This window comes from Eptesicus fuscus, chromosome 20 (genome assembly GCF_027574615.1).
Source record: "Eptesicus fuscus isolate TK198812 chromosome 20, DD_ASM_mEF_20220401, whole genome shotgun sequence".
NCBI lineage: Eukaryota > Metazoa > Chordata > Mammalia > Chiroptera > Vespertilionidae > Eptesicus > Eptesicus fuscus.
The window spans coordinates 3,647,036-3,672,057 of NC_072492.1; the positions used below are offsets into that span (position 1 = coordinate 3,647,036).

The following is a 25,022-nucleotide window of genomic DNA, read 5'->3' on the forward strand; positions in this document are numbered from 1 at the left end:
TCAGTCCAGGGCGGGCTGCCGGCCTTGGGCACTGGTCAGCCAGGGGGTCTCCCCTCTCTGGAGCCCCGAGAGCCTGGGGCGCAGAGAGGGGCGCTCGGGGCCTTCAGAGGGTCAGGCGGCCCGCAATGCTGGGGACGGAAGAGGGGCGTCGGGGGGCGGCGGTGTAGCCAGGCTCGGCCAAAGGAGCGACCTTGGGGAAGTCACTTCCCCTTTTGAGCGGCAGCTGCTCTGGCTGCAGACGCAGGGTTTCCACCGGCCCCGCCCCCAGCGTCCCCCCAGCGCCCCTCGGGTGGTGAGAGCTGAGCGCCCCGCCGCACCCGCCGCTGCACTGTCCGCGGCGAGGACCAGCGCGGGGCGGGCCGCGCGGAGACAGGGCTGTGCTGGGGGCGCACGCCTGCTGCCCAGGCCGGGGTGTGGCCTCACCATCAGGAAGTCCTGGAGGGAAAGCCAGGGCCGACCACGGCCCCTTCCCGGGGGACACGTCAAAGAGGCAGGCCTGGTGGGCCCTGCTCCCCCTCTCTGGACACCGCCATCCTCACACCAGAACCCCCTTCCTCCTCACCCGTGGCCTCCTTCCTTCCTCGCAGCCCCACCCCCATCCATGTGGGGCTGCTCCCCACAGGGGGTGCGTCGTTCTCAGCTCCTAAACCCTCTGTCTGCAGCCCAGCCAGACCGCCTACCCCTCCCCGGGCGGAGGCAGGCGGGGCCTCTGATATCTCTCTCCACAGAGGTTCCCGCTGGGCCTCCGCAGCCAGGATGGCTTCCGGCTCCGGCCCCCCTCCTTTCAGGCTGGAGACCTACGATGGAGGCCCAGAAGGTGGAGCTGACGTGGACAAAGGAAAGCGGGGCCTTGGGGCTGCGCTGCCCCCCATGGAGTCACCATATGTGGGAGAGGACCGGGACTTCTCCCCTCAGATCAAAGTGAACCTCAACTACCGAAAGGGAGCAGGTGCCAGGTAAGGCAGCCAATGGGGGTGCAGCTCGGGTCCCTCACCTCCAGCAGAGCACGGGGTGCCCCTTCCCCACTGCCTGCGGGGCCCTCAGTCTCACTGGGGTAGCTCCTGGCCCCCACAGGCTGACCTCTGCCCTGCTCTCCGGGATTGCCCCTTCCAGAACCTTCTCTGTTCTTTCCCTTCTGCCTTCTGAGGTCATGCTCTTCTTCAAAGGGACATTCTCTTCCAGCTCCAAGCGCTCAACTGACTCTTGCATCCCCCAGTTTATGCCTGGCCCCACCCTGTCCCGGTCCCTATGACAGCCGGTAGCAGGATCCACACTCCAGTCCAAGGAGAGAGTCGAAGACGGTTCTGCCCCAAGGCTGAGCCTGTCAACCATGGGATGTAGACTCTGGGGGTGTGGACGGCAGGCTTCTGCTGGGAGCACCTTCACTTAGCGTTTCCTGTGATCTGTACCAGCTCAGACTGTGTGAGACCACTCCTGCCGGGAGTGACTCTTCCAGCCCCGCTCGGGGGCGGGGTGTGCACCTGGCACCCCCCAGTGTGAGGTCTGACATACAAGTTCTGACCAGGGGACTCCATGGCCCAGGTGGGACGCTGCCAGGGAAGGCCCTTCCTTCCTCCTCCAGCCGTGGCCTCCCAGCCCACAGCCCCCATGCTGCTTGTGCTGGAGGCCCACAATCAGGTGCCGACCAAGACGGGAGAGGCTGCGCACGAGGCTGTGAGCTGGGTAGCCAGCCGGACGGATGGCAGAATGGGCCCCTGACGCCCTTTGTATCTCAATCTGTGCCCCTGAGGGGCTTCCTACCCTATGACTGTGATGTCACCCTGAGAAAGGAAGTACTTTGTCCGAATAGACACTTCCCCTGTCCGGACTCCCCGCAGGGCCCTAGTCAGTTGCAGAGCCCTTGGTCATGTTGTGGCCACGTGGTCTGCGGGCAGAGGATGGTGTGTCTGGCCCGGCGGGGCAGATGTGCAGCTTCCGGGTGTGGAGGAGGCGGGTCCGGCCCTCTCAGTCATGTGGCTATGACCTAATACACAACTGATCCCAACAACCCCCTCACTCATCAGTCGCCAACCATCCCTTGGTTGGCCCATTCTACGGGAGTTGTGAAGCTAGGACCTGAGGGTCCCCTTTTGTAATAGTCCCCTTTGTCTGTCCCCTCCTATCTGCTGGTCATGGCCAGGGGCCCCAAGGATAAGCTTGTCTCTGTGAATAGTGACAAGTCCAGGAGGGGCACTCCTTCCCTTTCCTGTCACCAGACACCGCGAGATTCTGAAGACTTATAAGGCCCCTTCCTGGGCCTTTCCCGGAAGTGTGGCTTCTCAGTAAGACTCAGTGAGCATCTGCTCGGCTTCGGTGCTGGGCCCCCGTGTCTCTGAGAAACCGCTGAGCCAGCCTAGGATCTCTCTGGGCTGGGAGTCAGGGGCTGGCGTGGGTTAGACAGGCCCCGTGGGAGCCCTGGGCTCTGCATCACGTGACCGTGACCGGGGAAGTTACTTTATTGCTTGTTTGTCTAAAAGAGAAAGTAGCGATTCCTGACCCCCAGGCTGACTTGAGTGCAGATGCTGCATTGCTTGTCCAACCGTGGTTTCTGAGAGGATGAGGGGCTTTCCTTGACCCCTTTGTCAAGGCCAGCGAGGCACACAGCCCCTGACGGTCAGCGGGCACTCCTGCAGCCCCGTCCTGACCTGACTCTAGCTCAGGCGCCAGGGCGAGTCCCTGTGCTGAGAGCACCCTGTGGGATGGTGCGCCTGTGGAGAGATCTGATAAGGCCCCTTGCAAATGGCAAGGACCGATGCTGGGAATAGCTGTGATGCCCGGAGCCACCGACATGGGTCCTGTTCCCCCTCTCCAGGCAGCCCCCACCCCCGCTCCTGGGCTCTGAGCTCTGGGGTCTCCCGGTTTGCTCTGGGAAGGAGGCTCTGTGGCTTCCCGGCATGCAGTGCGCACAGGGCTTCCTGGAAGGGCTCCGGGGATGAGCGGATGAGCGCTCTCTGGGGGCGTGGCTCGTCCACAGCATCAGTCACAAACCACATTCCTGCAGCCAGGATCCAAACCGCTTTGACCGGGACCAGCTCTTCAGCGCGGTTGCCCGGGGTGTCCCCCAGGACCTGGCGGGGCTACTGGAGTACCTGCGCGCCACCAGCAAGTACCTCACCGACTCGGAGTACACAGGTAGGCCTGCCCTTCGCAGAGCCCGTGTCCTTGGCTGTGCTGGCTGGTGGGTTTTGGCCAAGGTCAGGAGAAGACATGGGGTGGGCGTTTTCTTTTCCTTTTTTTTTTTTTTAAGGGGGAGTGTTCTTAGCAGCAGACCCTCCTGCCGGAATGGCTGCAGGGGGCCCTGCTGACAGAGCCAAGGACTCCCACTTACCTCCTGGTCATGGCTGTGCCGACCACTTCCCATCACCCCACTGGCACCTGGCCGCATGGGTACTTGTGGGCATCCTCAATGCTTCCTTTTTCTGTCTTTCTCCCCTTCCCTTCCCTTCCCTTCCCTTCCCTTCCCTTCCCTTCCCTTCCCTTCCCTTCCCTTCCCTTCCCTTCCCTTCCCTTCCCTTCCCTTTCTTTCTTTCCTTCCTTCCTGCCTGCCTTTCTTTCTTTCCTTCTTTCTTTGATCTTTTTAAATAACAGCATTATTGAGATACTAGAGGCCCGGTGCATGAGATTCGTGCACTGGGGGGGTGGGGGGGTCCCTCAGCCCTGCCTGTGCCCTCTCACACAGTCCAGGACCCCTCCGGGGATCGCTGTCTGGGACTCCACGCTCCTTACCACCTGCCTGCAGCGGAGGTAGGCGAGGCTCATGCCACCGCCTCTGTGCTGGCCTGTCTTCTGGCTGAGTGGTGCTCCCCATGTGGGAGCACACTGACCACCAGGGGGCAGCTCCTGCATTGAGCATCTGCCCCCTGGTGGTCAGTGCGCATCATAGTGACCAGTTGTTCTGCCGTTCAGTTGATTTGCATATTAGCATTTTATTATATAGGACTAGAGGCCTGGGGCATGAAATTTGTGCACAGGTAGGATCCCTAGGCCTGGCCAGTGATCAGGGCTGATCAGGGCCTTCTGGCTGCTGGCTGGGGCCTCCCTTTCCCAGCTGCCAGCTGCTGGCTGGGGCCTTCCTTTGTTTTGTGCTGCCTCCTGGTGGTCAGCACACATCATAGCAAGTGATTGGTCTCCCGGTCAAACTCCCTCGGGGACAATTTGCATATTAGGCTTTTATATATATAGACTAGAGGCCCGGTGCACGAAATTCGTGCATGGGGGTGTGTTTCCCACAGCCCAGCCTGCACCCTCTCTAATCTGGGACCCCTCAAGGGATGTTCGACTGCCTGTTTAGGCCCGATCCTGGTAGGATCGGGCCTAAACAGGCAGTAGGACATCCCTCTCACAATCCAGGACTGCTGGCTCCCAACTGCTTGCCTGCCTGCCTTCCTGATTGCCCCTAACCACTTCTGCCTGCCAGCCTGATCACCCCCTAACCACTCCCCTACCAGCCTGATTGATGCCTATCTGCCCTCCCCTGCCAGCCTGTTTGCCCCTAACTGCCCTCCCCTGCAGGCCTGGTCCCTCCCAACTGCTCTCCCCTGCAGGCCTGGGTCCCCCCCAACTGCCCTTCCCTGCAAACCTGGTCGCCCCCAACTTCCCTCCTCTGCCGGCCTGGTCACCCCTAACTGCCCTCTCCTGCAGGCTTGATCGTCCCCAACTGCCCTCCCTTGCAGGCCCGGTCCCTCCCAACTGCCCTCCCCTGCTGACCATCTTGTGGCGGTCATCTTGTGTCCACATGGGGGCAGCCATATTTGACCACATGGGGGCAGCCATCTTGTGTGTTGGAGTGATGGTCAATTTGCATATTACTCTTTTATTAGATAGGATAGAGGCCTGTTGCTCGGGTGGGGGCCAGCAATTTGCCCTGAAGGGTGTCCCGGATCAGGGTGGGGGTTCCCTTGGGGTGTGGGTTGGCCTGGGCGAGGGGCCTGTGGTGGTTTGCAGGCCGGCCATGCCCCCCGGCGACCCAAGTGGAGGTCCTGGTATCTGGGATTTATTTATTTCTATAATTGAAACTTTGTAGCCTTGAATGGAGGCCTGGGCCAGCCAGGGTGTGCAGAAAGCTTGGCTTCCTCCATTGCCAGGGAAACCCAAGCCTCCTGTTTGCTCCGTGGCCACAGCCATCTTGGTTGGGTTAATTTGCATACTCACTCCTGATTGGCTGGTGGGCGTGGCTTGTGGGTGTAGCAGAGTGATGGTTAATTTTCATATTACTCTTTTATTAGATAGGATAATATACATATCATATACTTCACCCATCTCAGAGCATTCTTTACCCCAAATCTAAATATCTTTATTATTTGGGGCTAATTAGAAAGATAATTTGTACGTTCTAGAAGATTAAAATAGCAATGAAATGTATAAAGTTGAGGGTAAAATGTTTGTCGTCCTGGACCCCTGTCGATGTTTGGGATACATCTTTTCAAACTGTTTAAATATGTTACGTGGCCCTGGCTGTTGGGGCTCAGTTGGTTGAAGTCGTCCCATGCACTGAGAGATCACAGGTTCAATTCCCAGTCAGGGCAAGTGCCAGGGTTGTGGGCTTGATCCCCAGGAGGGGGTGTGCAGGAGGCAGACAATCAATGTTTTTCTCTCTCTCCCTCTCCCTTTCCCTTCCTCTCTCTCTAAAAAAAAAAAAAAAAAAAAATCAATAAAAATATATTTTTTAAATGTTAGGTGTATATTTACATATATGAGGTCATGTATATACACTCGTTTGTAATGCGCTTCCCTCCTGCTTACTACAGCTTGTAGCACTTTCCATTCAGTAGGTATACCTCTGACTTAGCCACTTTACAACTGCAGAGTTTTCCATTTCATAGCTGTACCGTGATCTCACTAACTCATTTCTTACTCATGGTCGTTTAGAGTTGTTTGTAGTTTTCGGCCTCCTCATAGTGTGCCAGGCCCTCTGTGTGCTAAGCATTTTGCGTATAATTCCATTTGATCCTTACAATAACCCGGGAACATTCCCACTTCGCAGGAAAACTGAGCTTGAGAGAGGCCCAGTGACCTGACTGACGAGACAGAGCCATTAAGCGGGGAAGCCACGTAACAAACGCTGTGCCAGTGCTATTGCACAGACAGCGTTGCACGCGTGACAAATTATGTCTGAAACAATTTCTAGAAAGAAATGGTAGTCCCCGGAGCCATAATACCCTGCACCATGGCTGTGCTCCCACCAGTCACGTGTGGCATCTGTCCTCCCAAGGGGCATTTTGGCACCGGGCCCACTGCTCCAGGTCTGAGCACCCTCGTGCCCCTTGCCCTCCCCTCCTCCCACAGAGGGCTCCACTGGGAAGACGTGCCTGATGAAGGCCGTGCTGAACCTTCGGGATGGAGCCAATGCCTGCATCCTGCCGCTGCTGCAGATCGACCGGGACTCGGGCAACCCCACGCCTCTGGTCAGCGCCCAGTGCACAGATGAGTACTACCGAGGCCACAGCGCCCTGCACATCGCCATCGAGAAGAGGAGCCTGCAGTGCGTGCGGCTCCTGGTGGAGAACGGGGCCGACGTGCACGCCCGGGCCTGCGGCCGCTTCTTCCAGAAGAAAAGCCCAGGCACTTGTTTCTATTTTGGTGAGGAGTCTTGTTCACGTGAGGCCTGGAGGGCGGAGCGGGGTGGCACATGGGTAATGGGTGGTAGAGCTGGCCCTCAAACCTGCTCTAGCTAACCCTGAGGCCCAGGCTTCCAACCACCAGGCTGCCTGCAGAGCAGTTGGTCCTAAGAGATGTTTATCCTTGTCTGGCCAAAGAGGCCGGCCACATCCCCCCGCTGGGCCAGGGCTGGGAGGCTGCTAGAACTGGCATGTGGCCGGAGTCAACCCGACAGGGCCTGGCTGAAGGGCATCTCCGTCAGGCAGCAGTGGGCCTGGGCGCTGCTGAAGGAGAGGAAGAGGCAGGGAAGACGGGGACCCTGGTGGCTGGCCCCGTGCTGTTCCCCTGGGTGGTAGCGGTTGGTCCCCTCTCCCTGAGTCGGAACCGACACGGCTGCCGGCACCGGTGTTCACAGAAGGCACGGCTGCCCCCAGCGGGGCCGGGACCTCCGGGCAGTGCCCCATCCTTTCCCCTGGGTGCCTGATCGGCCTCCACGAGGCCTGGCCTCTGCCCAGGGAGGGTGACGAGCAGGCGGTGAGCGCTGCCCCTGCCCCCAGGTGAGCTCCCCCTCTCGCTGGCGGCATGCACCAACCAGTGGGATGTGGTGGCCTACCTCCTGGAGAACCGGCACCAGCCTGCCAGCCTGCAGGCTGCCGACTCGCTGGGCAACACGGTCCTGCACGCGCTGGTGATGATCGCAGACAACTCGCCTGAGAACAGCGCTCTGGTGACCCACATGTACGACAGGCTCCTCCAGGCTGCGGCCAGCCTCTGCCCCTCGCTGCAGCTCGAGGACATCCCCAACCTGCGGGGCCTTACACCCCTGAAGCTGGCTGCCCAGGAGGGCAAAATGGAGGTGAGCGGCTGGCCCCCCCGCCCCACCTGCCCAGGCAGCAGAAAGAGCCTGAGGAGGGGGTGGAAGGCAATGGTTTCCCCACTTTTCAACTGAACACTCCTATTCACAAGAACATTTTCAACACGCACCTCTGACAAGTGTGTTTATTGAGAAACTGTATCTAACTACTGAACTAATATATTACATTATAAAGCACAGGGATTTTCCCCATTTTATTTTTAGTTTTTGTTGAATTTATTGGGGTGACATTGGCTTCAATAAATCACAGGCATTTTTTAAAAAAGTCATTAGGGCCCTAGCTGGTTTGGCTCAGTGGATAAGAGCGTCAGCCTGTGGCCTGAAGGGTACTGGGTTCGATTCGGGTCAAGGGCATGTACCTCGGTTGCAGGCTCCATCCTCCACCCATTTGGGTTTCTTGATTAGGAGACAATATATTCATGTCCTCGCCTATTCTGCCATTAGACTTGCTCTTGGGTTTTCTTCACCTGGGTTGGTAAGTGTCCTTTATACTGAACAATTAGCACTTTATTTACTCTCACAATTGCAAAATTTTCTCCCAGCTCAACATTAAAAATTTTTTATGGTGCTTTGCCACACAAAATTGCCACATTTCTAACTTTACAGGTTGTAATTATCCTTTCCTTTAGAGTTTTGCTATCACTTAATTCTCTGGCAAGGTCATGTTATCTGTAACCTTGTATGTGTGTATTCCACATCCTTATTTTCTCCAAGACTTTCTCAGTTTCACTTTCTTTTTAAAAAAATATTTTTATTGATTTCAGAGAAGAAGAGAGAGGGAGAGATGGAATCATCAATGGTGAGAGAGAATCATTGATTGGCTGCCTCCTGCACGTCCCACACTGGGGATCGAGCCCACAACCCAGGCATGAGCCCTGGACCGGAATTGAACCTGGAACCCTCAGTCCCCAGTCCGACGCTGTATCCATTGAGCCAAACCGGCTAGGGCTGCAGTTTCACTTTCAATGCCTACACCTTTTTTTTTTAAGTGCCCTTGACTGGACTCAAACCCGGGACCCTTCAGTCCACAGGTCAACACTTTATCCACCAAGCTAAACTAACTAAGGCTATGCCTACAACTTTGAAGTCATCTTACCTTATAATAGACAAATATGCAAATTGACCGCACCTTCGGTACGCCCAAGCCACGCCCACCAACCAAGCCACGCCCATCAACCACGCCCACCAGGAAACCGTTGCAGGGAAGCTGGGGTGTGGCGGAGCGGGGTGCCTGCGATCGGGTCTCAGGGACGCTGGGGTGCGGCGGAGCCCAATGCCGGGAAAGCCGCCCGAGGCTTTCCCGGCCTTGGGCGCCAGCGGGGTGCCTGCTCCGATCGCAGGAGCGAGCCGACCTGGGGGGTCGGCTGGCTCCTGAGATCGGGTAGCAGGGACGCTGAGTGCGGCCGAGCCCAAGGCCACCGCCCGGGGCCAAGCCCAGACCCTGAAAGAAGGCAGAAGGCGGTGGCCACAGCCAAGGCCTGGGTCCCCGGTGCCGGCAGAAAACTGGTGCAGGCAGCCAGGTGAATGAAGGTCTATTGCACGAATCTTCGTGCAAACGGGCTACTAGTTTTGGTATAAAGAGTAAACACGATCCAGCGCTACCTTTTTTCCAAAATGCTTACCAGTTCTCACTGTTGTCAGGGCTGGCTTCATGGCTGACACCGTGTAGCTTACAAAGCCCTGAGAGAGTTAGAGCACAGGCACTCCTAAAGGCTGAGAGAGAAGTAAACAGGAGTAGAACTTTTGCTATTTTATTTCTGCCCTCCAGGCTCCGGGTGTGGGAACCTCCCTTTGTTGCCTGGAGGCATGGCTGTGTGGTGCTGTGTGGCCTGTAGATGCTGCTCCCCATCTGCCCCTTCCTTTCCCCCATTTCTCATTTGTGAAACCAAATTATTTCTCTCTCTCTTTTTTGACCCCCCATTGACTTTTAGCAAGAGTGGAAGAGAGAGGAAGGGGGGTGGGAGGGAGAGACAGAGAGAGAGAGACAGAGAGAGAGAGACAGAGAGACAAAGAGAGAGAGATGTGGTAGAGACACACTGATTGGTTGCCTCCCACACACACCCTGATCAGGGGTAGGGATCAAACCTGCAACCCAGGTACATGCCCTTGACCAGGAATCGAACCTGAGACCCTTCGGTGCATGGGCCGATGCTCTACCACTGAGCACACCACCCAGTTCTGGTTAGGTACCCTTTCTGAGTGTTTATACATACAAGAACCCATGTGTACAGGGCGTGTGCAGACAGAGTACTTCCCAGACTCCCAGTACTCTGGGAGGTGGCCAAGAGGGCCAAGCTCACATGACCTGCCCTGCAGATTTTCAGACACATCCTGCAGCGAGAGTTCTCGGGACCGTACCAGTGCCTTTCCCGGAAGTTCACTGAGTGGTGCTACGGTCCGGTCCGGGTGTCACTGTATGACCTGGCCTCTGTGGACAGCTGGGAGGAGAACTCGGTGCTGGAGATCATCACCTTTCACTGCAGGAGCCCGGTGAGCCTGCCCTGCAGAGAGCTCCCTGCAAGCTCCCGCCCCGGGCTGTCTGCTGGCCCTCGCCTGCCCTATTCTGTGCCAGTGGGGTGTGGCTGCATGTCCTGAGCCCACACTCATCCCACACACCAGTCCCACCTGCTCTGGACAGGAGAGGCCTCGGCCACTCCCTAGTCAGGAGGGTGGGGTGGAGGCAGGTGGGAGGGGTCCCTCGGGGCTCCCCATCCTCAGCCCTTGCACTGAGCCCATGAGTGGGCCCCTGTGTACTCCTGCTGAATGGCCCCTGGCGCTCACATTCCCACCCCAGCACCGACACCAAATGGTGGTTTTGGAGCCGCTGAACAAACTGCTGCAGGCGAAATGGGACCTGCTCATGCCCCGGTTCTTCTTCAACTTCCTGTGTTTCTTGATCTACATGCTCATCTTCACCGCTGTGGTCTACTGCGAGCCTGCCCTGGAAAAGGCAAGGCTGGGGCGGGGCGGGCATACCCTGGGAGGCTCCTGGAACTAGCCCTGGAAGACGCTGGGACAAAGATCCCCCCCCCCCCCCCCGCATCCTGCAAATGCTTGTGCCGAGGCCCTGACTGCTGAGTGATCTCAGGCTTTCCAGCGGGCCAGTGGGATGCCAGCTCCACAGGAGTAACACTCACCGCATGTGAGACAGAGTCTAAGTGATTGACGTGTATTCACTTTAATTCAGTTTCACAACAACCATCGGAGATGAACTGTTGTCCCCGCTTACAGTGGAGGGGGGGAGGGACAGAGGGTAGGTAACGCATCCAGGCTCACACAGCTGTAAGTGTGGAGATGGGATCCGAACCAGGCGGCCCGGCTTCCGATTCCCCCTCACAACTGCTCCAAGGTGGACTAGAATCCAGCGGGCCTGCCCGGAGCCCAGGTTCCCTCTGCCGCTCCGAGGGGCCTCTCCACAGCTCAGGCTCAGAATGGGCCCTCAGCTCCGGCGCTCGGAGGGTGGGCCATTGGGAGGGGACCCTAGGGCCTAACCGAGTGTCTCCTCACAGGCCTTCCTCCCCATGAAAGGGACAGTGGGAAACTCCCTGCAGCTACTGGGCCACATCCTGATCCTGCTTGGGGGCGGCTACCTCCTGGCGGGCCAGGTGAGGGCTCCTTCCACTCCCCCACTCCACTGGGCTCCCAGCCTGCCCAGGGGCCGCGAGGAGCCTTAGCGCCAGGTAACCACAGTCCCTTCGCTTATGGGGAAACAGAACCAGTCTCACCCTGACTGCCTCTGGGCGGTTGAAGGCCTCGCCTGCTGCGGCTGGCTACTCTCCTACTATGCTTTCTGGAGCAGCGGTCACCAGCCTTTCGGACCTCATGGACCACCAGTGGTCCGCTGTTCTAGACTGCCCACGGGGTAGGAAACGGCTCCTATGACTCCTTGCCAGTGCCAGCTCTGCTCCCGGGAAATGGAGCTGGAAGCCCCAGCCCCTAGGTCCCTGGGCTGGGGCATTCCTCCCTTGGGGAGCACAGAAAGGTGGGGCTCAGTCCAACTCCCCCAGCAGGGCTTCTGCATTTGAAAACGCTGCAAGCTTGCCGGAAACTGGCTGGGCATGGCACTGCGACTCTCTCAGAGTGGGCAGAACCTGGGCACCAACTCCAGGTCGGCTGGAGCCCAGGGTGGTGCCGGGAGGCAGGGAGAGGGCGGGCAGGGAGCTCCCCCCTTACTATAAGCAGTGCAGGAGCTCTTGTTCGGGTCCACACAGAGCCAGGAGGCCCTGGCATTGCCTCGGTGTCTGTGGGTGGCTGCACTTTTTGGGAAGAGGGTCCTAACCTTTCTTAGCTATCAGCAAAATTCACGAGCTCCTCTGAAAAGTCACAGCAGGCTCCCACATGGCGAGAAGGCAGGGGCAGGTGGGAGCCCTGCCCGGGCCCAGGGGGTGGCAGGGCTGTGTGTGGCCTGGAGAGCAAGTTTCACACGCTGTCCTTCCTCCCGCAGCTGTGGTACTTCTGGAGGCGCCGTCTGTTCATCTGGATCTCGTTCTTGGACAGCTACTTTGAACTGCTCTTGTATGTGGGGCCTCACTCCTCCTTCACCTCAGGTCCCGGAGAGGTGGCGTGGCAGAGGGCACAAGCAGGCTTTAGAGGGGAGGACCCAGGGGGTTGGAACCAGAGGCCAGACTCATGAGTCCAGCTGTCCAGCTTGGGGTTCCCTATGCTCCCATCTGTGTAGAGCATTTACTGACCCTCACTGTGCCCTGATGGAGCCTGAACTCTTTCTATGTCCTGTCTCGTTGAATCCTCACAAATGCTCTGTGAGTCAGGTGGTTACTGTTACCTCATATTCCCGGGGAGGGAACTGAGGCCCACAGGAGTTAACTAACTAGCTTAGGGTGGAGGTCAGGACCAGACAGGTGGAGAACTCACCCATCAGAGGCATTGGCCAGTGGGGACTAAGGGGGTCTTGTCAAGTGGCCTGCAGGCTGAGCCTGTCCCTGTCCCTGTCCCCATTCAGCCTGGTCCAGGCCCTGCTCACGGTGCTGTCTCAGGTGCTGCACTTCCTGGCTATTGAGTGGTACCTGCCTCTGCTTGTGTCCTCGCTGGTGCTGGGCTGGCTGAACCTGCTTTACTATACACGCGGCTTCCAGTACACAGGCATCTACAGCGTCATGATCCAGAAGGTGAGAGGCAGGGGTGGCCCCGCTGCAGCCGGACTGGGCAGGGCTGGACCCCGCACTCCAGCGGGACTCCTTTGGCCTCAGCAGTCAGGTGACTCCTTCCACAGCTCACCTGGCAGAGGAGAACATGAGTATGTGCATCACGTACCCCGACACTCGCTGAATGTCAGCAAGAGTGTGGGTGTGCACACACCTGCTCTCAGGGGTCTGCGCTCTGCCTACGCAAGCAAATACTTGCACTTGTGTGTTTGCAAGTGTCCACCCGGGAGCACGTGCATTCTTGCACACTGAAGGAGCAGAGACTATGCACACACGCTCATTATATGCCTGGCCATCTGGGCATATGGATGTGTCTGCATTTATTTATTCAACAAACATTTAGGAAGTCCATACTATGGGCCAGGCCCTGTCTTAAGTATTAGGAATATACTATTCTGTTCACTAACAAAATAGACAAGTCCATGCTCTTTTTTAAAAAAAAAATATATATCTTTATTGATTTCAGAGAGGAAGGGAGAGGGAAAGAGAGATAGAAACATCAATGATGAGAGAGACTCATTGATCGGCTGCCTCCTGCACGTCCCTTAATGGGGATCAAGCCCGCAACCCAGGCACGTGCCCTGGAATCGAACCTGGGACCTTTCAGTCCACAGGCTGACGCTCTATCCACTGAGCCAAACCAGCTAGGGCAGTCCATGCTCTTTTGAAGCTGACATTCTCTTGGGGGAAATGAAGGCCCTACGAAAACAGATGAGAAGATTACTGACGGCTAACTCCTATGAAGGGAACCCAGAGGACAGTGTGACGGAGAACGGCCGGGCAGGGGGCTAAGATAGAGTGTCTGCAAGGCCCCTCTGAAGAGCTGGCGACTGAGACCTGGAAGAATGATTCAGCATAGACTCAAGGAAGAGGATTTGAGACAAAGAGAACAGCAAGGAAAAGGCCAGGAGTCAGAACAAGGGTGAAGTGCTTGAGAGGAGGCTGGGGCGAGTGAAGGAGATGAAGTTGAGGGGGAGTTGTTGCCCATAGGAAGGGGTCTGGAGGCCCAGGAGGATTTAAAAATTTTTAAATTGTGGTAAAATATACATAAAATTTACCAGTTTTACCTTTTTTTATTATTATTAATCCTCACCCAAGGATATTTTTCCATTGATTTTTAGAGCGAGTGGAAGGGAGGGGAAGAGACACACAGAGAGAAACATCAGTGTGAGAGAGACACATCAATTAGTTGCCTCCCATATGCACCCCACCGAGGTACGTGCCCTTGACTGGAATCCAACCCGGGACCCTTCGGTCCACAGGCCAACGCTCTATCCACTGAGCCAAGCCGGCTAGGGCTTAACCTTTTTAAGTGTACAAGTCAGTGGCATTAAGCACATTCACATTGTTGTGCAACCATCACCACCATCATCTCCAGAACTTTCATTTTCCCACACTGAAACTCTGCACCCGGCAACCACATTCTTACTTTCTGTCTCTATGAGTTTGATGACTCTAGGTATCACATAGAAATGGAATCACACAGTATCTGTCCTTTTGTCACTGGCTTATTTCACTGAGCATAGTATTCTCAAGGCTCATCATGTTGCAACGTGTCAGAATTTCCTTCCTTTTTTGTTTTGTTAATCCTCATCCAAGGATATTTTTTTCCACTGATTTTTAGAGGGAGTGGAAGGGAGGAAGAGAGGCGGGACAGAGAGAAACATCGATGTGAAACAGACACATTGATTGGTTGTCTCCTGTAGATGCCTCAGGGATCAAACCTGCAACCCACGTACATGCCCTTGACTGGGAATTGAACCCGTGACCCTTCGGTGCTTGGGGCGACACTCTAATCACGGAGACACGCAGGCCAGGGCAGAATTTCCTTCCTTTTAAGATTGAATAGTGTCCCATTGGATGGTTATACCACGTTTTGTTTATCCCTTCATTCATCAATGGACACCTGAGTTGTTTCCGCCTTTGGTATTGTGAATAGTGTTGCTATGCACATTGATGTGTACAAACATCTATTTGAGTTCGTGTCTCCAATTCTCTTGGGTATATACCCAGATGTGGAATTGCTGAATCATATGGTAACTCTATGTTTAATTTTTTTACCCTGGAGAGTTTTAAGCAGGAAAATTATATGATCTGATGTAGATTTTTAAAAGACCCATTTGCTCAGGGCCTGTGTATGCACACACACACACATATGTGTGTGTGTGTGTGTGTGTGTGTGTGTGTGGTGTGGACATAGGAACTCATGCTCAGGGTCAATGCAGGGGTCTGGGGTCATGTCTGATGGCCCAGCCACCCACCCCAGCTCCTGGGTCCGTGTGTTCCAGGTTATTCTGCGGGACCTGCTCCGCTTCCTCCTGGTGTACTTAGTCTTCCTTTTCGGCTTCTCTGTAGGTAAAGGTTGCCCTCTTGCCCCTGCCCATCCCTGTTGCCCTGTAAACCCCCAAGTCTGCCGCTGGCCTCGCCAGGCTGACGACCCCATTCTGCCCTCCTGCAGCCCTGGTGAGCCTGAGCCAGGAGGTCCGGGACTCCAGGGTCCCCGCCAGTTCGAATACCACGGAGGCAGCGTGGTCTGGGGCAGGACAGGAGGACGCGGAGGGCAGCGAGGTCCCATACCACGGCATCATGGAGACCGCCTTGGAGCTCTTCAAGTTCACCATCGGCATGGGCGAGCTGGCCTTCCAGGAGCAGCTGCGCTTCCGCGGGGCTGTGCTGCTGCTGCTGCTGGCCTACGTGCTGCTCACCTACATCCTGCTGCTCAACATGCTCATCGCCCTCATGAACGAGACTGTCAGCAGCGTCACCACCGACAGCTGGAGCATCTGGAAGCTGCAGGTGCCCTGGAGGCTCCCCTCTCCCTCCCCGAGTTCTGAGTGGGCAGGCCCCAGCTGGCCCCGGAGCAGATCCAGGGCCCTGGGGGGTCTTGCCTTTGTTGGGGTGTCCATCATCCACTACTTCCTTCAAAGGGTTGCTGTGAGGCTCGGATAAGCTCCTATATCCGAAGCCTTTAGAACAGTGCCTGACACACAGTAGGTGCTCAATGTGTTAGTTATCGTCATCATCAAAATTATTACTAAGTATTTCGTGAGTGCCTACTGTGGGGCTAGGCACAGTTTTAGGTTCTAAACGCATAGCAGAGAAGAAGACAAAGTCTGCCCTCATGTAGCTCCCGCCCTGCGCTCAGCATATACTGAGTGGCTGGTTTGGATGGGCGAGGCAGGCAGGCTGTGCGATCAGAGGTCCCTGCAGCTGGGGCTGATAAGGCACCACCCACAGTGGAGGAAGCCAACGCTGCTCCCTGACCTGGGAAGGCCGGGTGTAGGTCTGGGCAGTTGGTGTAGGGAGAGCCTTGCCCGGGAGGCTGGACTGTGTTACCAGTTCACTGTTGACCTTGGGTAAGCCCTGTCTTCGCCGTGTCCTTACCTGCCGAGTTCTGTCCCCACCTAATTTGTGTGTCAGTGGGCAGACACATGAGTGGGTTAGAGCAGAGGAACTTCTGTACCTGTTGGTGTGAAATTCTGGGACCTGTAATGATGTGATAGCCAGTGATTGTTGAGCACTCTACAAGCAGACTTCCCCTAAGCCACCAGGTTTGTAAGTGAGGAAACTGAGGCTCACAGGGTTGAGGCCGACACCATGCAGGTAATCCAACACTGGAGCTGGATCCAGTCTGCGTGCTCAGTGCACTTAGGCCTGTACGGTAAAGTGCGTGGCGCATCTTCCTGGCTGCTCTGTCTGATGTGTCCTTTGTCCGCAGAAAGCCATCTCTGTCCTGGAGATGGAGAACGGCTACTGGTGGTGCAGGAGGAAGAAGCAGCCGACAGGGGTGAAGCTGAGGGTTGGCACCAGGCCAGATGGTAGCCCGGATGAGCGTTGGTGCTTCAGGTGAGTGAGGGCAGGTCAGGGGGCTGGGGAAGGCCGGCCTTACCCCTCTGAAAGCCAGGGACAGCTGCCAGGAGCCGGCGGTTGGGAGAGGCAGGACTTAGGAGTGACAGGGGACTGAGCCTGCCCTGGGAAGGCGAGGTCAGGGATGCTGGATCTCATAGGCCAGGGGCTGCCACTGCCTGTCGCTCTGCCTGTCCCTGTGGCATAAACTGAAGGTCCCTGACCTACTTCTCTGGCCTGGAATCGGGTACAGTTAAGAGGCCAAGAAGCCAGAGGGACCCTCAGGTTATAGCACGCCAGCCTCGCCGTGGCTCGTCTGACCTGCCCTCCCAACTCCCCAATGACCAGGGGCCACAGCCTTTCACAGAGAACAGACTCTCCCTGCCCGTGGGAGACCCCGCACTGAGCGAGGCCGCTGGTGACAGACGCACAGACAGAAACACGCTTTCATGAGATAAGCGTTAAGCAAGGAGAGGGCGAGTCTCAGGCAGGTTGCGCAGTCGCACTGCCCCAGCGAGGACACAGGCACACCTGCCCTAAACCCTTCCCTGAGTATCTGGGCACCCAGGTCGCTGGGGACCGCCTGCAGGGACAGGTCCTCCCCGCGGGCACCTGGCTCAGGACAGTGGCCACAGCTGCTAGGGCTCAGGGGGCTGATGGTGGCCGGTGTCTTGTGGAGAGGGGCAGAGAAACCCCATCCTCCTGGCAGCCCCCGTGTCCCCCGAATGTCTGCTCAGCCCACTCCCCAGGGCCAGGGCCCCTCCTGGGGCGCAGCAGGCGCGTTGGCTCCGCAGCTCAGCGCTGCCTGCCCCGCAGGTCGGAGGAAGTGAACTGGGCTGCCTGGGAGCAGACGCTGCCCACGGTGCGCGAGGAGCCTGCAGGGCCCGGCGACCCTGGTGAGTAGCCGTGTGGGAGACTGTGTTCCCATGTGTGTGGTCACATGTGTGTGTTCGCATGTGTGTGTTTGTATGTGTGTCTGCTTGGCCACTTAGCTATGCCGAGTCTTGGGCAGGACCTCTGCTGTGGCCACTCCTGAGCTACACTCATTTGAATACATGCCCCCTGCAAGTGGAGCTCCCCGCACTGGGCTGGCCTGGGAAAGCCTCCAGGCCATTAGCCCAGCCTGCACCCCGACCTCCTCACCTGCCCTCACCTCCCACCTCTTCACACCGTCCCCTCCTCCTCGCAGGCTCCAACCCACCGCCTGCTTTGCCCATTCAAGTGCCAGGGCTGAGCCTGGAGCCCAGCAGGGAACCAGTTAGGGAGGCCCCCCGCCCAGCGCAGGTGGCATCTCTCTGGCCCCCACTGGCTCTGTCCTCTCCGCTCTGCTGACCTGAGCACCGAGCCTCTTCCCACCTCCAGCCGGTTCCTTTGTGCCTGTCCCGCCTCTCCAGCGTGTGAGAGCCCCTCTGTCCCCGCGCTGCTTCCCACCACGCGTGACTCCTTCCTCCCGCCCAGAGGCCTCTTCCGAGAACGAGCTCTCCACAGCACAGCCTCCTGGAACTCAGTAGCTCCCGTCTCATCTCCCGAGCCCTCTCCTCTCCCTTCCCGTCCTCTCAGAAGACCCCACTGGCTTGTGCTCTGGCCCCTGCCCCTCCCAGGACAGCCTCCTGCGTCTCCGATGACCCCTGTAGGGGACTCATCTGTCCTCCTGCTTCAGAGCCGACCGGCTTCCCAGGTCCAGGGTCCCTGACCAAGGCCTGGCGCCCCGGCAGGTTTCCTGTCTGCCCTTTGGTCCTTGGTTCTGAGTCCTGCTGCCCCATCACGTCATTGCCAAGATTCTAAAAGTCAACTTGCTCCTCATCTGCCCCAAGCATTCCATACCCCACCCTCACACCCCGTGCCTGCTGGGGCCTCCACCTGGACATCCCGAAAGGGAACAGCGGGGGGCGGTCCTGCCAGGCGCATGTCGCTGCACCCACTCCTCAGCAGGTGAGAGGCCTCCCGGCTTCTTGCCCTCCTCCCCCATCTGGTGCTGAGTGACCTGGAGACCCCAGGGGCAGCACTTGCCCCTCTGCCCGACTCCTCATTCCTGCTGATTCTGTGCTGCTGCGGGGCTGCTTAGCCTGCACCCCGACCTCCAGACAGGTCTTTCTCTCCAGGCTTATCCCACTCCAATTCCTCTTCCTAGGAAAAAACTACACACGGCCCCACTACACAGTGCCTTCCACTGCCTGGAAGGCCACCCTTTCAGTGTGGAGGTCAAGGACCAAAGCTGTTGTCCAAACCCCGCCCCGCCCCACGCTCTCTCCACGTGACAGCCAGTCAGGCTACAGTGCTCCCTGGCCTTTGCTGGCCTGGGGTCTTCTCTCTGCGAAGGTGCCCTTCCTTCCTGCTCCTCTGGGTGTCCAATCTGCCCCCGCCCCGTGGGTGCGGTCCCTCTCTCCTCTGAGCTCCCCGAGCACCTAACTCTCGCTTCCCTCCAGCTCTTCGGCGAGTCTCCGGTGTCCTGGTTTCTCACGAAAAAGTCTGTCTCCTGGGAGGAGGCCCAACCCAGGCACATGCAGGGGTTCCGCTAACGCTTGTGGAAGGAGGGAGGCGGGAGGGGCTGCTGGGGACTTCAGGACCCCCTGCTGTCCACAGGCAAGATGTGGTTCCCTGGGGGGGCCTTCTGCTGTTTCCCTAGCGCCCGCCTCCCGGGCACACACCGCAAGGGCCAAGTCACAGTGCCTCCATCCATCCACAGGCGCCGGGAAGAGCCCTGCCCTGGCCGCCCGCCCCGGGAAGGATGGTGCCTTGGAGGAAGACCACCTGCCCCTCCAGGCCCTGACGTCCCACTGACGGCCAGACGCAGCGGGAGGCCGGCAGGACAGAGCCAAGGCATTTTTCCAGGGAACAAATAGAAATAAATATTTTCTCATGACTAACCCCACCGGAGAGGTTTGAGCGAAGTTTCCGGGCCCCTCGGCTGGTCGACGTCTGCATGACTGTGAGCAGGAGCCGTGTCTGCGGCTGGGCTGCTCCCGCCTCACCTGGGCACGGGGGACCCTCACCTGCTGCACCCCAGCCTTGAGCGGCTCTCTTCCTGGTGCAGGGAGCTGGCCAGGTGGCCCGCTGCTCTGGCAGAGGTGTGGTGGTGGGCATGCACAAGCGCGGCCATCTCTCCTCCCTCTCCCAGCCCCAGACACCTCCAAGCCACCGCCAAGCTGTCTCTCAAAGCCCTTGAGGGCCGCGGCTTAGTTTAGACTCTGGAGTATTGCTTTCTCTCCCCCTGGGCTTCCTGCTTAGTTTATACCCAGCAAGCCGTTCTCTGCAGAGCAGGCAGAGGGGCCGTGCTAAGACACAAGAGGAACGTGGTACCTCTGTGCTCTGAAGGCTCCCTGTGCGCACAGGTACCCTCGCTGGCATCCCCAGCACTCCGCGGTTTTGCCCAAGCATTTCCAGGCTTCTCTTCCATACCCCTGCTGGCCCCAGGTTCTCCTTAGTACTTGCTCCAAATTCTTCATGCAGGCTGAGGACCTCGTGTGTTGACCCCTTGACTTGACCGTCTCTGGACATGAAACTGGAAAAGTTGGTGTTCATGCTACCTGTCACCATCAGAACCAATAGGTAGAGACAAGGATTGCATCTTTATGGGTGTGATCTGAGAAGATAGTGGGTTATGTACCCTAAAAAGATTGTCTTACATCTCATATTAAGCCAACCCTTTTTATAAGGAGAAGAAAAGTGTAGGTAAAGGGTTTGAAATTCAGGGGAAAAGGTTAATCAGATAAAAGCTGCAGTTCAGGGATTTTCCCAGCATCCCTTCACCTGCTGACTGGTGATTCTGTTCTTTCTTTGTTTCTTTTTTTTTTATTAAATATAGTTTTATTGATTTCATAGAGGAAGGGAGAGGGAGAGGGGGAAATAGAAACATCAATGATGAGAGAGAGAAGCACGGATCGGCTGCCTCCTGCATGCCCCACACTGGGATCGAGCCTACAACCAGAGCATGTGCCCTTGACCAGAATCGAACCCAGGACCCTTCAGTCCCCAGGCCAACTCTCTATCCACTGAGCCAAACCAGCTAGGGCATCTTTTTTTTTCTTTATTGTTGAAAGTATTACATATGTCTCCTTTTCCCCCCAGTTAACCTCTCCCAGCCCACCCCTGTTTTTTTAAAAGTATATTTTTATTGATTTTTTACAGAGAGGAAGGGAGAGGGATAGAGTTAGAAACATCGATGAGAGAGAAACATCAATCAGCTGCCTCCTGCACACCCCCTACTGGGTATGTGCCTGCAACCAAGGTACATGCCCTTGACTGGAATCGAACCCGGGACCCTTGAGTCCGCAGGACAACGCTTTATCCACTGAGCCAAACTGGTTAGCGCTATTTTTATTGATTTTAGAGAGGAAGGGAAAGGGAGATAGGAACATCAATGATGAAAATCATTGATTGGCTGCTTCCTACACGCCCTCTATTGGGGATTGAGCCCGCAACCCCAGGCATGTGGCCTGACCAGGAATTGAACTGTGACCACCTGATTCAGAGGTTGACGCTCAACCACTGGGCCACGCAGGCCAGGCCTGACCAGTGATTCTCTGTCTGTGCCCTGGGCGGTGGGCATGCTTTCCCTGGAGCACAAGGCTCAGATACCGCCCTGCAGTCCTCCTGGGGCGCAAAGGGCGAAGTGCGTGCGGGCGTCATGAAGTCAGGGCAGGGCCAACAGCTTTCTATATGCACGTTACCAAGCCTACTAACTATATATCTGAAGCTAAAATTTTTTTAACTTCTTGAGTTCCCCATCAGAAAGTCCCTCCCTCTGTATCACATGATCTCACTCATATGTGGAATCTAATGAACAAAATACACTGATGAACAAAATAGATCCAGAGACATAGAAGCATGGAACAGACTGTGGAATCTCAGAGGGAAGGTAGAGGTGGGTGGGTGGGAAGAGATCAACCAAAGGATTTGTATGCATATATAGACACAGATAATAGAGTGGTGAAAGCCTGATATGGGAGCGGGCTAGAAGGGGTCAATGGGGGAAAAAAGGGGACATATATAATACTTTCAACAATAAAGATTTAATTAAAAAAAAAGAAAGAAATCCCCTCCCTCCAGTAAGATACTACACTTATTTCTAAGACCAGCTCAAGAGTTGTCATCTCACTATATAGGGTGTCCCCCCTAAAATGTATACACATTTATATACACAAATGTATACAAATTGTGATGTTCCCCAAAATGTATACACACACTCTGAATAATTAATTATAAAGGCAGTGTTTATTAAAATACATTTCATTTTCAAAATTGAGCTACCAGCTGTTGAAGTGTGTATACATTGTTTTGGGACACCTTATATAGCCTTTCCAATTTACTCGTCAAAATGAATTTCTCTTCCGCCACTGGTGTTGCTCAATGGTTAGGCATCGACTTAGGAACCAAAAGGTCAAGGGCTCAATCCCCAGTAGGGGGCGTGCAGGAGGCAGCCGATCAATGATTCTCACCATTGATGTTTCCATCTCTCTCCCTCTCCCTTCCTCTCTGAAATCAACACCAAATATATTTTTAAAAATAAAAATGAATGAATTGCTCTCCCTTGGGGTAATGGGTGTTTATATACTGTGTATGCACGATTGCATATTTTTTAAGTGAAAGGAAGCCCTGAGTTTGTTCATTTGCGGACAGGCAGAGGTTTCGTCGCTGAGAAGGGGGCACGGGGATCAGGGAAGAAGGGGAGGGAGGATGGCAGCGCGCTCCTCTGAGGTCCTTCTGACGAGCGCATGGTGCGGAGGCTTTGCAATAGCTGCGGGGAGAGCGCGACTGGCAACGCTTCTTAGGATCAGGACCAACGACTAAGTGTGACGCCGCCGCGCCCAGCCACGGCTCTGCAGGTTTCCGGTGCGGTATCTCCTGTGATGTCAGAACAACCTGGTGTGGCCCGGTTTCTCCATTTTCCTGACGAGCAAGCGGAACCTCGCAAAGAGGAGTACTTCGCTCAAGGTCACGCTGCAAAGCAGGGGCAGGGGCGGGACCTCCAGGCGGCCCCCGCGCGCCGTCCCAGCCCCCCCGTCCCTCCCCTCCCCTCCCTTCCCCTCCCCTCCGCTACTGCGCGCCACCCCCTGGCCCCTCCAACCCCACCCCCAGCGCGCCTCCCCGGCCTCCCGCGCGCGGGCCCGGACCGCGCCGCGCTTCGGGCCCAGAATTCCCGAGGCCGTGGGAGGGACCACAGCTCTGCAGGGCGGGGGAGGTCGGTGGACCGCGCCTGCTGTAGAATAGGCGGAAGGGCCCGAGTCTTTGCCGGCGTCACCCCCGCTCTGTGGGGAGTGGAATGTCCCAACTCCTTAAAGGCGCGGGCCGCGGCACCAGCCGCCTTTTCTCCGCGGCTGCTGCGGGTTGGTTTTTTCTGCGTCTGACGCTGGTAGCCGGTGGTAAAGGCAAGCGAGCTAGTGCCTTTGTCCAGTTTGGAAGATGTTTTCGGGGAGCTTAACTGGCGGGCGGCGGGTGGCCGCCCCCGTGGGCTTCGGGCGGCCGCCGTGGCGGGGACTGGAGACTGGCGGGGCCGCGCCACGCTGCCGGGCCGCGGCGGCGGGCGCGTGCTTGTCCCGCAGGCCCGCCGCTCCCCGGAGCCTGAGGTCGCCGAAGGCCGGGGCCCCTTGGCCTGGGCTCGTCGTTGGGAGTGAGCAGATCCGAGAGAACTCGGTAAGCGGGGGCCCTGCACCCAGGGGCGCTACACGTGGGTGGCGTTTAATGGGCTCATGAAGACTTGGTCGACTGCCCTGATGATACTGACATTAGGAAGTGCCGTCAGATGCGATAACTGACGATTTTCACACCTGTCTGACCGCAGTCGCTGAAACCTCGATAGTTTAGTTGCTGTTAACGAGCCGAATCCGCCCTAAATGCATGTCCCTGTTCCTGTTCCGACAGCAGACCCACTGAAGAGTGCCGAGGGGGAGCAGCGCCGCGCCCTGCGGTAAGGCCTAGGCTAGCCGGGGTTTAGTATGAACTTGGGTGTCTTGTTTCCTTCAATGCCCTGAGGTTGCCTGACGTTATACAGTTGTAACTTTACATATTTGTTATGCACTGCTTCATTGCATAATTGCAATGGCTAGGAGGTCGTTATCCCTAACCTGAACCATTTAAATCGCAGCTATACGCTTAAACTCCATTAAAATGCCTCCTGGCTCAGTCAACATTAGCTAATCCAGGTAATGGCTGGGCAGTACTGGGAATGGACTGCTCTGATGAAATCACCCATAGGAAGTGCCGTCAGAAGCGATAACTGACGATAATTCCTGGCTGACTGCAGTCAACACGTGCTCAGGTTGCTGGTGCCCAGGCGTCAGTTGGTGGGGACTGTGACCCTTGCCTTCTGTATTCACCCAGGTTGCAAATGAAGGAAGAGCTGGCAAGAGCGGAGGACTGCAGTGAGGAGCATTGGCCTGCCATGAGGTAAGCTTTGGTCTGGAGAGGTGAGTGGGTGAGCATGCTTAGCTGGTAGTTGAGTCCGGTTAGGTCAGATACTGGCAGTGGAGCAGAGGGCAGAGCATACCCTGGAGTTCTTTTTTCACTTTATGGATGTATAATCCTGAGAAAATTGCCTTTCTGCTCTAACGTGATTTTCATTCTAAAAAATGATAGCCTTCGGTTTGTAATGTTTAAAATAACTGAGTAAGTGGCACTTACAATACACAAGAAGCCAAATAGGACTTACTGGACTTAGGTTTGTAGTTGAGACTTGTGATCAGAACTGCATGTGCTGACTGGGTGTGGTATTCGTTCCCCCAGGCTCTGAGAGCTCAAGAATGGTGACCAGGGCAGGCCAAAGCTGGTGATGGTGGCAGCAGCACAGCTTACCTTGGAAAGAGGTAAGATTCCATCTGGACAATGATTGTCCCCATGGTCAATAAATGAGCAGCTAGTTTTGTTTACATTAACTTGCAGAAAAGGATATCAAATGATGAAATCACCCAAAATAGCTGGAATTACCGGCAGATTGTGTGGTGGTGAGCTTACGGTTTTCTGAAGATATCCTATGCTGTGAGTGACTGCCGTTTGGAGTAGGACGTGTGACTGATACTTAGTTCCTTGCAGGCTGTTTTTCCAGAGGATGGTCAGCCATGCTGCAGCAGGGGCAGAATTTGAAGTTCCAAGGACCAGTGGTCAGTCATCATCAATTTGGACTCCACACAGAAACCTAGGCCTCAACATTCGGTGTAGAAAGGCTCACCTTGCCTCGGCTGGTTTTGTGCAGTGGGTAGAGCATCGGCCTGCAGACTGAAGGGTCCCAGGTTCGATTCCAGTCAAGGGCACATGCCCAGGTTGCAGGCTTGAATCCCCAGTGGGGGGTGTGCAGGAGGCAGCTGACCAATGATTCTTATTAATGTTTCTCTCTCTCCCTCTAAAATCAATAAAAATACATTTTTAAAAAAAGAAAGTCTCACTTTGTGCTAAGTATCAGGCCAGTCTTTCCAATAAGGGCCAAGATGGACTTTGACCACCTTTTTGTAGGATGAGCACTTTGGTGTCATTACAATCCCTCACTCAAGGAGTTTATGTACATTTTAGTATTTGTTATATTAGGCAAGGGTCCAAGTTCTTGAAGTTGG

The 25,022-nt window shown here is 56.2% G+C and overlaps 1 protein-coding gene, 1 long non-coding RNA gene and 3 other non-coding genes across 6 annotated transcripts; all 5 read left to right on the top strand.

Annotated features, from left to right (window-relative positions):
* The first annotated feature begins 535 nt into the window (after positions 1 to 535).
* Positions 536 to 19,351, top strand: TRPV2 (transient receptor potential cation channel subfamily V member 2). Its single transcript, XM_054709064.1, has 14 exons — positions 536 to 956; positions 3,002 to 3,132; positions 6,286 to 6,579; positions 7,155 to 7,453; positions 9,788 to 9,961; positions 10,266 to 10,421; positions 10,981 to 11,076; positions 11,916 to 11,986; positions 12,432 to 12,597; positions 14,922 to 14,988; positions 15,092 to 15,429; positions 16,352 to 16,479; positions 17,296 to 17,375; positions 19,166 to 19,351. Exons 1-14 carry the CDS (start codon positions 757 to 759, stop codon positions 19,258 to 19,260), a joined length of 2,295 nt encoding a protein of 764 aa, XP_054565039.1. The 5' UTR covers positions 536 to 756; the 3' UTR covers positions 19,261 to 19,351.
* A 3,424-nt stretch (positions 19,352 to 22,775) lies between these two features.
* Positions 22,776 to 24,838, top strand: LOC129147427 (uncharacterized). Of its 2 annotated transcripts, none has more exons than XR_008554781.1 (5): positions 22,776 to 23,112; positions 23,341 to 23,386; positions 23,800 to 23,865; positions 24,202 to 24,281; positions 24,508 to 24,838. It is a non-coding gene; the product is annotated as an uncharacterized LOC129147427 (long non-coding RNA). The 2 variants fall into 2 exon arrangements; XR_008554783.1 differs by having other exon boundaries at positions 23,344 to 23,386.
* Positions 23,186 to 23,256, top strand: LOC114227973 (small nucleolar RNA SNORD49). Its single transcript, XR_003614067.1, has one exon. It is a non-coding gene; the product is annotated as a small nucleolar RNA SNORD49 (small nucleolar RNA).
* LOC114227980 (small nucleolar RNA SNORD49) lies at positions 23,651 to 23,718 on the top strand. Its single transcript, XR_003614073.1, has one exon. It is a non-coding gene; the product is annotated as a small nucleolar RNA SNORD49 (small nucleolar RNA).
* LOC114227977 (small nucleolar RNA SNORD65) lies at positions 24,369 to 24,441 on the top strand. Its single transcript, XR_003614071.1, has one exon. It is a non-coding gene; the product is annotated as a small nucleolar RNA SNORD65 (small nucleolar RNA).
* Positions 24,839 to 25,022: the final 184 nt, after the last annotated feature.